We start from the raw sequence: 14,833 nt of genomic DNA, 5'->3' as shown, positions 1-14,833 counted from the left end.
GTTTCCTATTGCTGTTGAAACAGATTACCCCAAACCTGCTGGCTTATAACAACCTGCTGGCTTAAAACAATACAAATTTATTATCTTACAGTTATGGAGGTTAGAAGTCTGACATGGGTCTCAGTGGGCTAAATTCCAGGTTTTGGCAGAACTGTTTCTTATGGAACCTCTAGGGGAGAATTCATCTCTTGCTTTTTACATCTTCCAGAGAGTGCTCAAATGCTTTAGATTGTGGACTCATTCCCCTGTCTTCGAAGCCAGCAGTGCTGTATCTCTCTATTATTCCATGTCACATCTCCATCAGACTCTCTTCTTCTGCCTGTCCCCCACTTTTAAGAGCCCTTGTGAATACATTGGGCCCACCTGAATAAGCTAGGATAGTCTCCCTATTTTAAAGTCATTTTATTAACAAACGTAATTCCATCTGCAACCTTAATTCCCCTTTGCCATGTAAGGTAACATATTCACAGGTTCTGGGGATTAGTTCATGAATATCTTTGGGAGGCCATTATTCTGCCTACCAAAGGTCATAGGGTATTACAAATCTTCTGCTTGACTGGATAGTTCTAGGTGATGCGTGCATTTACACTGCTCTGAAAGTGTATGAGAATTTTAGTTGTTTCATATCCTTGCCAACACTAGGATTTAAGATTTTAAAATGATGTCCAGTCTGTTGGAGGTGACTGATATTTCACTAAGCATCTCTTCATGTAATTACTGGCTGCTAAAATTTTACTTTCAGTTTATTGTCCATTTCTTTTTTATTTCTTTTGGTTTGTTTTCTTGCTGCTTTATGGGTATTCTTTAAATATGCTCATTACTAATTCTTTGTTAGTTATTTGCATTGCAATATTTTTCCCTCAGTGTGATTTATTTTTACACTTTTTAAGAGTTTGTTTTATTGCACAAAGTTTTTGATTTTGAAGTAGACAAATTGTCTTGTTTTACAGAGTATCCTTCCTACTTGAAGTCATAAAGATATCCCTCTTTATTTTTGAAATGTTTCTGCAACAGAGCCAATTATATGTTTTAATAATTTTCTTTGTAGTTGTGTATGCTTCTATCTATATTTGTGAGATGAAGCAACACAAGCAAGTCTGCATTATTGGCTTGGCTTAGTTTTATAGGCGGTAACTCAGAACTATATAATTAAAAGATTGATGAGTTTATAAAATGTTATTGGTAGGAAGAACTTTAGAGGTGATCTGGTCCAAACCTGAGGCTCAGAGAGGCAGGGAGCAGCAATTCTAGAACTACTTGCACTGACAGAGTGAACTGCATAGATACTGCATTATATTATCTTCATGACTGAGGAAGCTGCCTTACCTTGAAGAGTTTTATACTACTGGTAGATAACTTAACTCTTGGACTGAGTAAACAATGGATGCTGATTTACATCCAAGAAAATAAAACAACATTTACAAGGTAGAAATTTTCATGAGACGGTAGCAGATTACTTCATTTCTAACTATCCAGGGGAAAAAAGTCAGCATCAGAAGCAAGGAATAGTTGATTACTGTGGCTGTAATGCTTATTCATCCTTCAATGATGACCATGTGAATATAAAAATAACCAGACATCAGTTTTGTTGAGAATCAACTCTTTCCCCCAGAGTATTTTTTTTAGAAGGCTTCTATCATGAACATGCCTCTACTGTGGACCAGGTTCCAAAAGGAAAACTTACTTTAGGAAAGTCCCTCAACTTTTCTGGCTAGATACTCAGCCACCTCACTTATATTAGTAAATTGGAGAAGGGGCAGTTGTGGTACTCACTAAGAAACATGTTTATTTTCTCAATATCACTCAATTCTTAGACTCTTTAAACTCAGAGATGAAACTAGTACATTTCTTATGCCCCGAATAAACATCTCAAGAATTTTTCACTTTTTTCCTTAAAGGAGTGTTGCAGAGGAACTTAAGAGTGAGTGACAGTTGACAAAACTGTGGTTGCCCAGCAACTGGCAATTTAAATATCTAGTAGCTGATATGATTTACTAGCCTGATAAATGGCAAAGACTTTAATACAATCTTAAGGACTGCTACAGATGTTGCATTTAACTATTTATGTGTGTTGATTTGTCTCAGTCTGTTTTAATATGTGCATATATATATATGTACATATGCACATATTTTCCTGCAGAACTGGAATATGAAAGCAAAGGCTATATCTCCTCCCCTATGTGACATTAATAGAAGTTGGCTGCAATAAAATGATTTATTTTAGCCCCTTTGTTTTTATTCAGATACTCAGTTTCAAAGGAGGCTTTCTTACTCAGACGGAATAAGTGTCCTGTGGATTGAGCACTGTATTTGTTTTGAGTTCTGCGACTTTATTTGTATACTCAGTAATTATTGTTACCTTATTTTTGCAGGTTTTATAATTTGAAACTTCTCTCCATTTTTTGAAATGGACTGGTGGTTGCTCTTTATTCTTCCCAGTAATAATGAGGTTCAATAGGTTTGGCTCTGTAGTGAGTCAGCCTGATTGATTAGTTTTTTACTCATGGGCTCAAGAGGCTTGATTCCATCATGAGCCAGTTACTGGAGCAGGTGATTCTTCATCTTCCTGACTCTCCTGACCCTCAGTGGACATCTTTCATAACGTTCTTCCAAGAGATGATAGAAAAGCTGCAACCCATCAGTAATAATAGTATAGTAACCCAAAGAGTGCTCCCTCTTGGCAGGAGGTCAGCACTATAATTTTATATATAAAGAACATAGGCTACTTGAGAGACAGTCTGTATAAAATTCTACCCTCTTGTTGGGAATGGAATATGCTACATAAAACCAACTACCACCATCCTGTTACTAGCACAGAACTTGAGATAATTTGGAGGATAATTTTAACACTAAAATATTTTATTGATACGGAAATACAAAAATAGATTATTTCAAACATGAAATTCTTGAAAGACACAGCAAGGTAATTTTAAAACTGTTTCTTGAAACTATTTACAATTCATTGAGTTAGGGCTTGAGGAATCTTGAGAAAAGAACATTTTTGCCCATCATGCATGTTTGAATAAAATTCAAAATCCTAAAGCTGCATGCAGCTCTTCCAGGGTAACTTTCCTGTCTGCCTCTAATTATAATGAAAACTCCATTTCCAAATTCCTGCAGTGCTTGTGCTGTCCGATTCCTTTAAAGAAATCACACCTGTTAAGGCTGCAGTGTTTCACAATTCCAGGGGCAGTTTGCAACATGGAGTCCCCTGACTGTCATAATGATATCTCACATTTATTGAGCACTATACTAAGCATTTAAAATATATTGTCATTTGTCTGTAGTGATCCTACAAGTAGTTATTAGAGCCAGCATCTTACTGATGAGGAAGGTCAGAGTGGTAGAGTAATTTGCCTGTAAAAATACTGCAAGAAAATCAGAGAAGTGAAATTTGTATTACAGTCTGTCAGACTTCACAGCCAGTGCACTTTTTTTTTTTTAACTGTTATTCTGTTATAAACTGTTACATGTTTTGTAGTTTCTTAATTGTTCATGTGTATATGTGGTTTCTCCAGTGGTTCTCACACTTTAGCTCACTTAAGAATCATTGTGGAAACTTATTAAAAATACTGTTTCTGGACCCTTGTCACAAAGATTCTGATACAAGAGGTCCTAAATAAGTCCCAAGTGTCTTAATCTGTATTTTTAGGGGAGTCCTCGGACCACACTCTGAGAAATTCCTGGTGTGGAATCTGTGAGGCAGGAATTATCTGAGTTATGCTCTTAGCTCTCTACTGAACATTCATACTAAGCACTCAATAAGTACATGTTAAATTCAAGCACTGTTAAATCTGTTGCTGCTGTACTAAATATAGCCCACAAAGTTTTATAGCATGAACCTGGGTGGATCTTAACTTGAATATAAAGTTTGTGCAAGTTAGAGAAGTCAATACCAATTGGTAGGGTGAAGTTTAAAGAACAAGATATCTGATAATGATGATTCATTTTTTTCCATATCAGTGTATTCTGGAAACTTAGGTGTGTCCTAAGATATTGGTGTGTGTTTAAAAGAAGCCTCTGTAGAAAAAGGAAAAACATAAGTGAGGAAAGAACCAGAGAGGGATGGATGTTGAGATAAATCTTAGGTATAAAATAGAGGTCTTTGGGAGGGGATGAGAAGGAGATACAGATGGGAGATGGGAAGTTGGTTCAAGTCATTAGTGAAAGTGGGTTCTTTGGAAAGGGGTCAAAGAAGTAAATGACCTATTCAATTAGAAGAGATCTTGGAGAAGCCTAGTGGAAAAGAGGATCAAAGGCAGGGCAATGCAGAATAAAAGGAATCAGTGACAACACAGGTGTTGGTTGGGGAGGGGTTCCATGTACCTCACATTTCTTGGCCGTGGCCCTGGTGGTTCAAGGCTCATCTTGTTTTCCTTCTTTATCTTGTGGGTGTTCTGCTGTTGTCATTTCTTCACCTGAGGTGCTTATTTGTGCATGACTGACGATGTGTCTTGGCTGGCTCCAAGTCGGACTGAACACTAGCAACAGAGCAGTGAGTAACATGATCAGTGAAATTCTGCCCAGAATAGAGACAGGCCATAAGTCTATTGAAATTAACATGGTGATCTGTTAAAACAATAGAAAAGTTCTTTAAAGAAGGATTTATATGGTACCTGGGGGATATACTTGATGTTTCTCTTCAAATTTCTACAAAATGATAGTTGTTCTTAATTTGCTATTTTTTATGTTGTAATGTTTTTCTTTCCATCAATACCCAAATGGTGTGTGTGTGTGTGTGTGTGTGTGTGTGTGTATAGCAGTGAAAGATTATGGTAAATATGGTATATTCATAAGCAAATGATAGGACAGTATTTTTCCTTAGAGTGCACATTTGCCTTCTAAAAGAAAAAAAGCAAAGAAAGGAAAAAAGCTTTAGTAATTAGATCCCTGTTGTAACCCTAGCAGAGTGTGAAAGATTAATAGCTGTGCTGCAGAACCCTGTTCCAGGGTGAGAGGCACTGTGTGTCACTGTTTTCTCCTGAGATGGAACTTGGCCTGAAGTAAAATACAATTTTTATACTAATAATGATAATACTAGTCAACATTTTTGAGCACCTACTCCTTACCGATTATATTTATTTTCTTCAAGCCTCACAATGACCTGGTAAGTTAAAAATTCATCTTTAAGCAACTGAGGCGCAGAGAGGTTAATTGACTTCCAGATCACACAGCTAGTGAGATGTTTAATATGGGCACTTTGCCGCATGAGGGGAGTTTTAGATCTTCAGGAGGTAAGTTGCAGCGTTAAAAAAAAAAATCACAGAAAAAAATTTTAATGTATTCAGCATTGAAGTTTGAAAGAAAGAACTATGTCAATCTAAATTGTCATGATGGATAAAGGTCTTTTGTATCTGGCTAGCTGATCGTAACCCGTGCTTCCACACTGGCAAGGCAGTAGACTGGGAGCCAGATTCTTTTAAGCATGCTTGATCAGGCAAGTTTTCTGCAGGGAAGGTTATAGTGTATGGATTACAAAGCCCTCCTGCTGCACAGGTATCAGAGGTTGTCTGTTGCAAGTTCCTTCACTTCGACTATTACTTCCTTTTCTCAATTCTATTTTGGACTTCTGTCTCATGTGTATTTACAGGTAGACAAAGCTTTTTTTTTCAATATCCCCTTTGCCATGACTGAAGGGGAGCCTTGTATGTCCTGCAGTTCCTAGGTATTGTGATTCTCGTTTTAAACTCAAACTGATGATAATGATGACTATGACTCCCTGTTCCCTATTGTCCAAGGAGGGAAGTTGCAAGTAGAGACCTTCAAAGATGATTTCATAAAAATCAGTGCAGGAAGGCTTTGTGATGAAATGGTCTTTATAGAAGCTTTTTGGGATATGACTTGGGTACTGGATACCCTGGGACTAAGCCCAGTGTTTTTAAAGTCAAGGTTTACTAAGAAAAAGTCTGTTTTTATTAGTGCAGGTCCTGAAGTTGGCAGAATTTCTTCTTATAAAATGAATATCCAGCAGACCATTTCTAATTGTGTTATATATATATTTTTAGATGTTACCATTGAATTATATTTATAGTATAGGCTACTGAATCCTATCTTAAATATGCAAAATATATGCATAACTAACCTTCCAAGCTGCATTCTCTGCTCTGTGTTACACTCTACATTGTAGCCTGTGTTTATTAAATGATTCTCCTAAAAGTCTTAGAATGGAACTTATTATTTGCTTTTAAAATGTCAACACAGAAAGTGTATGTGAGATGTGTGGCCCTCCAGTAACATGTTCTTTTCTTAGCTGCACTCTGATAGTGCATGTCAACTAATTTTTTAGTCCCCAGAGTCCCCAGGGTTCCCAGGGTCCGATTGTTTAAGACAACTTAAGTATTGTCATGAGCATCATTTTCACAGTCCTGCTTCTGCTACTGAGATTGAAGGGAAACAAGTATCCTTAAATCTCTGTATCCCATTCTCCTGTGTCTTGATGAATAGTGGTTTGATTATTCTGATGCAATTGCGAGTTTGTAGAGCTTGCCTAATAAAGAGATATTGCTGAGCAGAAAAAAAATCTGAAGCTAATAAAGTGAGAAGCTGAACCCTTCCAATGATCTGAGAAATCACTTCAGCTGAAAAGTCTTGGTAATGATGTTATCTGGAAAACAATTCATGGGCAAATTTGGTTTTGAGTGTCTGGTGTCTTCCCCTGAATCATGAAGGCGCACACCTTGTCTGGGTCTATTCTTTCTAGATGGTGGTCCAAACTCTAGAGTATTTTCTTTCTTTCTTTGATGTAAGTCAAAGGACTGTATTCTAGTCCTTTAGAAGTTTATATTAACAAATTAGATAAATGGCTCTGCCCCAAAGTCAGGCAAGTACAGACTCATTGTTTTAGCCCTTCCCCTTTAAGAATTTATTGTGTCCCTATATGTACCACGCATTGTGGTAGTTATGGGGATTGATGAGATGAGATAGTGCAATCCCTGAACCGAGGAACATAGTCTCACGATGGACAAAAGTACTTCACTAACATTAGAGTTGCTATTATTATCTAACAAAAGAACTGTTATTATAGACATGTACAAGACCCAGTGGGAACATACGTGGGGAAGTTGACCTTTTACTTGGAGTGATTGGTTAAAAATTCTTGTTTGAACATGACCTTAAAGAATTTGAGCTGGGAGGTAGAAAAGAGGTGATAGTATCCTTTGGGGAAGGAGGCACAAAAGCATGGAAATGGGAATCTGAGGTTTCCATCACAAGTATCTGGTACTCAGTAACGAGTTTGTTGAATTGAGTAAGATAAGAGTGACTTTCTAGTGTTTCTCTCTAAAGATGAAATTACGGCAGAATTTCAGGTTCTGAGGCATAAGAGAGAGACTGTAGATATGATGAACCTCCTGATACTCAATGCACTGTACAGTGGATGTTATGAATTGAGTCAGCCCATGAAGCCTACTATGTAGAGAATTTGGAGCTAATAGCTCCATATCAGAAGAAAAGGACCTGCCCATGAGTGTGAATGGCTTTAACAGACTGAACTATGCATTACAACTTGCCCTAAGTCTGAGAAAGGTGTATTAGAGACACATAATTTTTGGTAGCTACATAGACTACAAAAGCATTCTGCTTTCTTAGTGGCACTGCCCAAATAATACCAATTGCCCAAAAGAAAAAAAAAGAAAACTACTAAGAAGCTCAGGCTATAGTTTAAAAAAAAAAAACAGAAGAAAGATTGTGGTAGGAAGGTGAAGTCCAAGTCATATTTGAAAGCTTATGCTGTGGGAATTCTCCTAGACATTTATAGCAACTTTTAAATTTATTTACCATCTATTGTGACTGAGTTCAGTCTATTCAATGGCTAGGTAAATTCTTTAGTAAGGACCTGTAACTCAATGAGTCAGTACTGAAATTGTGAAGACTAGTAGACAGTCTTGGTATTCCAGCCACTCTGCTAGAATGGCCTGTAATTCCTTGTGATGCAACAAAGAAAGCACTGGGTGAGAGGCTGAAGGCCAGACCTCCCATTTTCCACTTACGTGTCTGTGAACAAATCCTAAAACTGTCTAAGCCTCAAATCCCTCATCTGTGAAATGGGAATAATAATGGCTTACTCAGTATACTCTAGAGGGCTGTTGTGAAGATAAGACGAGATAATCCTCGTGCAGATTCTTTGCGATCTGTAAAGCTCTGCTGACTTGCCATATTACTGTTACGGAAAAGGCCATGTAGGTGGAATGGTTCAAGGACCTATGGAAGCACCTCCACAGTGATGTTTATGAGAGCAGTGTGGGCTGAGGCAATGTAATGTGTTAGTGCCCTCTATTCCCCTGGCTCCACAGGCAAGGTAAGACATTGCGAGACATCACCTCCTTGGGCTATTGCTGTGTGCTATATTCCAGCACAGAGCAACAATAATATACTTATAGGCAGCTGACCAACTTGTAGTCAGAGATGACCTTTTTGAAGCAAAGACTCTTAGCCCCTTATTGTGGATCCAGGTAGCTCAAGGAATGTAGCTGAGCCCAAATAACCATTCTTCAAGAGCAATAAGTAATATATTTATAGCGGTAGTTTTGCTCTCCCTGTGCTTATATTTACCTCCTCAAATGGACAAATTAATGTACAAACTAATTGACACTATTGAAGGCAGATATATTTCTGTGTCTACTTTAAAAATCCATACTCACAATCAGCATAACTTTTTTTTTCTTTTTTCACTTAGGTATCTACATCAAGGCCAGTTTCCTATTATTTCTAGTTCAGACTTATCATAAGAATAACTAATAAACAAGGGGAAAACTTCCCTATTCTAAGAAAATAGTCTGTTTCTTTGCAGTCCATTTAGATAAAGAAGTGTGGGGAGATTTACGGATAAATTGCCCTTTCTCATTGACAAATATTCCCCCACTGACCCCTCTTTTCCAAGCAGCTGAAAATGGTCTTAATTTGTATCAAATTTCATATCAATTTTGTCCCTGAAAGGTGTGAATATGGCTGCTAATCCATTGATTTTGTTGTCTGTGAGTAGAAGGAAGCTTATGTAGCCTGATTTACACACACACACACACACACACACACACATGATATGCATGTACATGTAGAGGATTGATACCACTGAAACTTTTTAGGAGAGCTCTTTAAATGACTGTATTTCAGTTATGCAGCTATAGTTGTGGTAACTTTGGTTTAATGTGGCTCATTGGAAATGCAGATGTAATAAATGGAAAGTAGTATGTGTCAACATAGAAATGCATATTAATTTTCTTTATAACAGTGTTCAGATAACAAGGCTTTCATAATGTTAGGAGAATGTGTCATGATTAGGCAGTTATTAAAAAGGTTGACTGGCAAGGAGAGTTGTTTACATTTTAAAAAGGTATTTAATGATGATATTTTGGAAGCCAAATTCATATCTCCATCTGAGATTCACTTTGCAACTCAAGTCTAGAGCTATAAAGGCAAAATCCAAACATTATGTAACTAACCATGAGTCACCATGTCGTGGACAGTTATATTATGTGTTTATGGAAATAAATGGCAGAAGTATGTAGAAATAGAAACATCTTTTCAATTTTAGATTTTGGGACAAGTAGCAAAACTTTGGCTTTGATATGTATTACCACTGTAAAACTGTTGGAAATTATTGATTACATTAAGTTCTATTTGTAAATATACAAGTATCAATTGTATAAAGCAACAAAATAGATTAAAAAGAAGTTTTTTATTAAACAGCAGGGTAACTATGCCCCTGATGGAACATACCTTTCAGTGCTGCTTCACTTACATTCTCTTAAGGTTTCCTGTCCTTTCCTTTTTCTTATTTTTAATTTAAAATCAAAACCATGACATTGAGAATCAAGAATTTATCAAGAACATTTATAAATGTTTCAGGCTGCAATGTAAAAAAAAATTAAAATGCCCAAAACTCAGAGCACACATTCATTATTTTTAGATAGTCTATAAATTCAAATCTCACTCAATTTTAGCTTTTATTTTGCTTCATTACCCTTTAATTATGAAGCATATACATCTCAATTTTCTCACCTATGGGGGAGAGTTACAGGTATCTATTAGCATGGTTGATGTGAAAATGATATAAAATATGGTATATCCAAAAGGACTTTGTAACTATAGAGAACCATGCACATGATGTTATTACTTTAAAATATGACACTGACATCTTATTATTTAGAAGTTAAGGTCATAATGTATGTTTGCTGATACAGAAGTCAAAGGAATTTTCTGCTCTTCATTTTTCATCTTTTTTCGGTAGAAATAGTGCTTTCTCATCAACCTGGAAATTATGATTCTTTAAATAATACTGATAAAACAAGCATATCAGTATAATTTTTGAAGGAGACTTATAAAAATATGCATTTTATTGTTCCTAAATCTTAATATATATCCAGCATGAAAGATGTAGTGAGAAGTAGCCTGCTAGAACTGGTGACTCTTATTTAACTGTTTTAAGTAACTAGCATACTTCTATTTTGAGATGATTTGAAGTATTATAGGTATTCTTAGGGATGTTATATAGTTCTTCAAAGGAAATATGTTTCTATATCCTGCTTTATACATTTGGGCAAAAATAGTAATAACACTTTCAAAATACTGATGGGAAAACGAGTCACAATAAATATGTTGGATTCTCAAGATAAAGAGATGTACAATTCTCAGAGTTACAGCATTCTGTCTATAAAAATAGTGCAATTTGGATATACTATTTTAGTAAGAAACTCATTAAGTGCAAATTTAAAAGCTTCTTCCTCTTCTTTTTTAAAACTTTGACATTCCAGTAAGCTGTGAGGAGAATGTCCTTCCAATTCCTCTTCCCTTGCTGAAGTGTCTAGAAGTGAGAGTACATTCAAATTAAAAGCAGAAAGTCCCTTAAATTCCTTTCAAGAAGTCCATCCTGTAAGTGCCTCTCCTAGAAAGACTATGGTTGTTATTACTTTTGACTGGAACAAAATTGCAGAAGACATCAAGTAGAAATGAAAATTGTAATGGGAATTTTCTGTCACCCTTATAGTTTATAGTGTATTTGTTCCTATTTTTCAGTCCATGAATTTTTTTTTCTTTTGCCAAGGAGTCCTTATCTCTAGAAGGAAATCTTTGTTAATGATAGTGAGAGTTAAAAATGATAGTTAAAAATTACTATGTAATGGGATACTTACATCCAAAAATTCCAAAAAAAAGTTAAAAATTTTTGTAATAATGATAACAGTAAACAAATTAGTATAGAATACTAAGTTGGAAAGAATTATTATGTGAAGTGCTTTGCACAGATTCCTTACACGCCTCTTATTTTATTTTGATGTTCGCAATATTAGGCACGGCTGGTAAATTTGCTCTTTTATAAATGAAGACTTTTAAGACTCCTGGGAGGTTGTGTGACAGCCTGTTGAGCTGTGCCTGAGCTGAGACTCAAAACTGGATTTCTGTGTTTCTTTTCCTGTGTGTCTTGACAAACCTATATAATACACATCCATTTTTCTTACATTCTAGGTTTCCCCTCTCCCAACCCCTCGTGGACCGACATTGCCAGCTGAAGGAAAGCTGTGAACCCGCATCTCAGCCCATCAGTCCTCTGGATTCCCATGATGAGCTCGCCAGTACAGCCAGGTCAGTTTGGTTGTTTCTTTAACCATTAACAGACCTAATATAAAAGATTTTGCTTTCTGTTGCTTCAAACCAAGAAATTTAAGTTGTGAAATAATTTTTTTTTTCTGATGAAGATTGGTTGGTCTAATGCATTTTGACCATAGCTCATCTTCTATTACGTAACCAACTTGCTTTCCAGGCGATTAATATTATTTGCATTGTTATCTGAGTACTGGGCTTTAGTTCTTCTGCTGCCAGTGTAACATTTGGATTGCATTTTATGAAGTTATAAATATTTATTAAATATGATGTAGACGTCTAATTCACACCCATAGTCTTTCTGACCTAATATGTGTCTGTATGTTTTTAAAATTGTGTTGTGGGCTTTGGAAGTCAGCCTGTGGATTCACTCCTCCTCCATCTCTTTGACACACAGGAAGGATATTTCTCCTCCCCACCCTTCTTTGCTCCCAGTTCTGTTTCCTATATACATATTTAATTATAATCTCAGCACCTGCTTCCTCTGAGTCCAGTGTGATGTGTGGCTCATGTAGTGTTGTGATCAGCACAGCCAACACCCATTCCTCCAGGAACAGGGTGTCACTTTTGGAACAAATACAAGTCTTGAGAATGACAGAGTAGGTTCAGATATCACATGTTAAACATAGACAAATTTAAAAAGAATTATCTGTTTGGATCATTATAGGAAATATTTACTTCTATACACTCTTTAAAAACATCTTTCAGCATATTGATATTCTTGAGTTATCCAACTCCTGAGGTTGAAGCTAATGTAATATTTTATTCAGAATTTATAAAGGGAAATCTTTTCCCAAGCTTTTCACTCTGTGTACTGCCACACCCAGATCAGCTGCTCTGGAATTCCAGTGTCTCATTAACCTTCCTCCACGTCTCCAACAGTCTGCCAGCTTGTATGTTGAATTTGGAACTGGAAATTATTGGAGGATATAACTGTAATAGTTGATTCTAAATGATGGAGTAAAGATATCCCACAGTCCTCAGTCACAGTCATGATTTATATTCAGGATTGTCATCTGAAAAAGCAGATGAAGAGTTACCGAGGCCTCCTGTCTCTGAGTCCCTGTAACCCAGTTGTTCTCAAACCTTAGCATCACGGGGGGGCTTGTTAAAAACAAGCCCCATCCCCATAGTTTTTGATTTAGTTTGTCTTAGGTGAGTCCCAGGAATCGCAGTTTTTACCTGTTCCCCCAGATGCTACTGCTGCTGCCTGAGGACTACACTGTGGGAAGCTCTGCTATACCTGTTCCTCCCTGCTCCCCTTCCTGTCCCCAACCCTCACAGGCAGTATTATGTGTGAGCTGCATTACCTATCACAGTTATACTGTAGTGTTTCTATCCTTTCTATTGAGTTTAACTTAAAATGATGTTTGCATATTATATATGTGTGTATTACATTTTAAATATATATTATATTGATTTATATATAAATTTAATATTTCAAAATTGCATAATTTAAAAGAGGCACTTAATTTAGAACTACCATGGTCAAACATTTTTGGTCTAGTGATAGAACGTGTTAGAATCATTAAAAAAACATACTAAAAACAATTGGAACAAATTGGCTAAGTATGGATGTGGCAGAAAACTTCCTCCATTTCTACAAGTTATTGTCTATAATTTATATAGGGCGCTGTCTTTAATTCTCAAGACCAGAGACTAGACTTCTTATATATTTTTATAAAATTGTCCATGTCCCTTTATTCTCTACCCACCTCTCCTCCATATCCTCCCCACATTTGTTTCCCTCCCACTTTTACTTCACACAAGAGTGACAGGCAGATTGAACCATGGGAAAATAGAATTTTGGGCAGTTAAAACAATTGTATCCAGATGAAACATTTGAAATGGCATTTCTACCTGGGTATGTGATTTTGAATGGACACAAAATGCAGATGCCATCAAGACTAGTGAAGGATGAATATAAAGGAAAATTTTGGATCCAAATTAGAATTAAACTCAATCTATAAAACTTACTAACTTTTAAATAGTGAAAGTGTAACAATTTCAGCGTCTATATGGTCTTTCTTCAGCATCTTTGTAACATGTATGGACTTGGACCCACTTAATTTTTTTTTCTTTCTTTTTTATTGAAATATAGTTGATGTATGATAATACATAAATTATAGGTATACAGTATAGTGATTCACAATTTTTAAAAGTTATACTCCATTTATAGCTATTATAAAATATTGGCTATATTCCGTGTTATACAATATATACTTGTAGCTAATTTTATACAGAATAGTTTAATCCCTTAATCTATATTGCCCCTCTCCTACCCCCCTCCCCACTGGTAACTGCTAGTTTGTTCTCTATATCTGTGGGTCTGTATCTTTTTTGTTACGTTCACTAGTTGTATTTTTTAGATTCCACACGTACGTGTTATCATACAGTATTTTTCTTTCTGACTTACTTCACCTAGCACAATACCCCTCAAGTTCATCCATGTTGTTGCAAATGACAAAATTTCATTGGACCCATTTATTTTTAATGTAAACACCTAATCCCATTAGAACACTAAGCAGTTAGCCTCCCAGTTTAGCCCATCAAAGTCTATTTAAAGGTAACTACCTTGCAACAAATGAATACAGAAATATTTTGACCTTATTTGAAAAAGAATCAATACAATGTAATAAAAATATTTTAAAATTTTACATGTTTAAAGAAAAGTAGGCCTAATGGCCAGAATTTTATGGTGATACTTAATGTGAACTATGGGCACTTTCGATCATTTCTCAGGTAGGTCCGTGTTACATCTAACTTAATTCTAAAAGTAATGTCTTTTTGGGAAGTCAGTGTAAGGGTGATTCCACTCTTAGTTTTTTCATCTTATGTGTGATTTTTTTTTGTTATTGTTGAGGTAATTGCTTAAGAGTTAAAGTATATTGTGCAACAAGGCTATAGAAATAGTTTATATATGTAAAGAATAGATGGTCAGAAGTAAAATTTACTGAACTTTGTGAGGGAATAGAGAAAAAGAAAACAGGTAAGTGCATACCCCTAACTTGAGGGAGAAGAAACAGATCTGGCTAAAAGGGACTTGAGGTTACATAGAAATCTTATTTCCACATGGCATAGGTTGTTGGTTATGTAGAAAGTGGACATGAACCCATGCCTCAAATTTCATATGGGAAAGGAGGGAGTAGTATGTATAGTTCAACTTCTTAGGCTTATGATGATAACAAATTGTAGCATTATTTTAAAACATATGTAAATGTAATACATAAAATCATCAACT

At 35.9% G+C, this 14,833-nt stretch overlaps 1 protein-coding gene across 4 annotated transcripts in view; it reads left to right on the top strand.

Annotated features, from left to right (window-relative positions):
* HDAC9 (histone deacetylase 9) overlaps positions 1 to 14,833 on the top strand; it is a 682,621-nt gene that overhangs the window by 47,845 nt on the left and 619,943 nt on the right. For all 4 annotated transcript variants that reach the window (XM_064487516.1, XM_064487519.1, XM_064487517.1 and 1 more), the window contains exon 2: positions 11,458 to 11,574. In XM_064487516.1, the coding sequence (XP_064343586.1) occupies positions 11,550 to 11,574 (25 nt within the window). In that variant the 5' untranslated portion in view covers positions 11,458 to 11,549. The remainder of the gene's footprint in view (positions 1 to 11,457; positions 11,575 to 14,833) is intronic.

This window comes from Camelus dromedarius, chromosome 7 (assembly GCF_036321535.1).
Source record: "Camelus dromedarius isolate mCamDro1 chromosome 7, mCamDro1.pat, whole genome shotgun sequence".
Lineage (NCBI taxonomy): Eukaryota > Metazoa > Chordata > Mammalia > Artiodactyla > Camelidae > Camelus > Camelus dromedarius.
The sequence above is the reverse complement of the archived record's forward strand: the minus strand, read 5'-3'. Positions and strand labels throughout refer to the sequence as shown.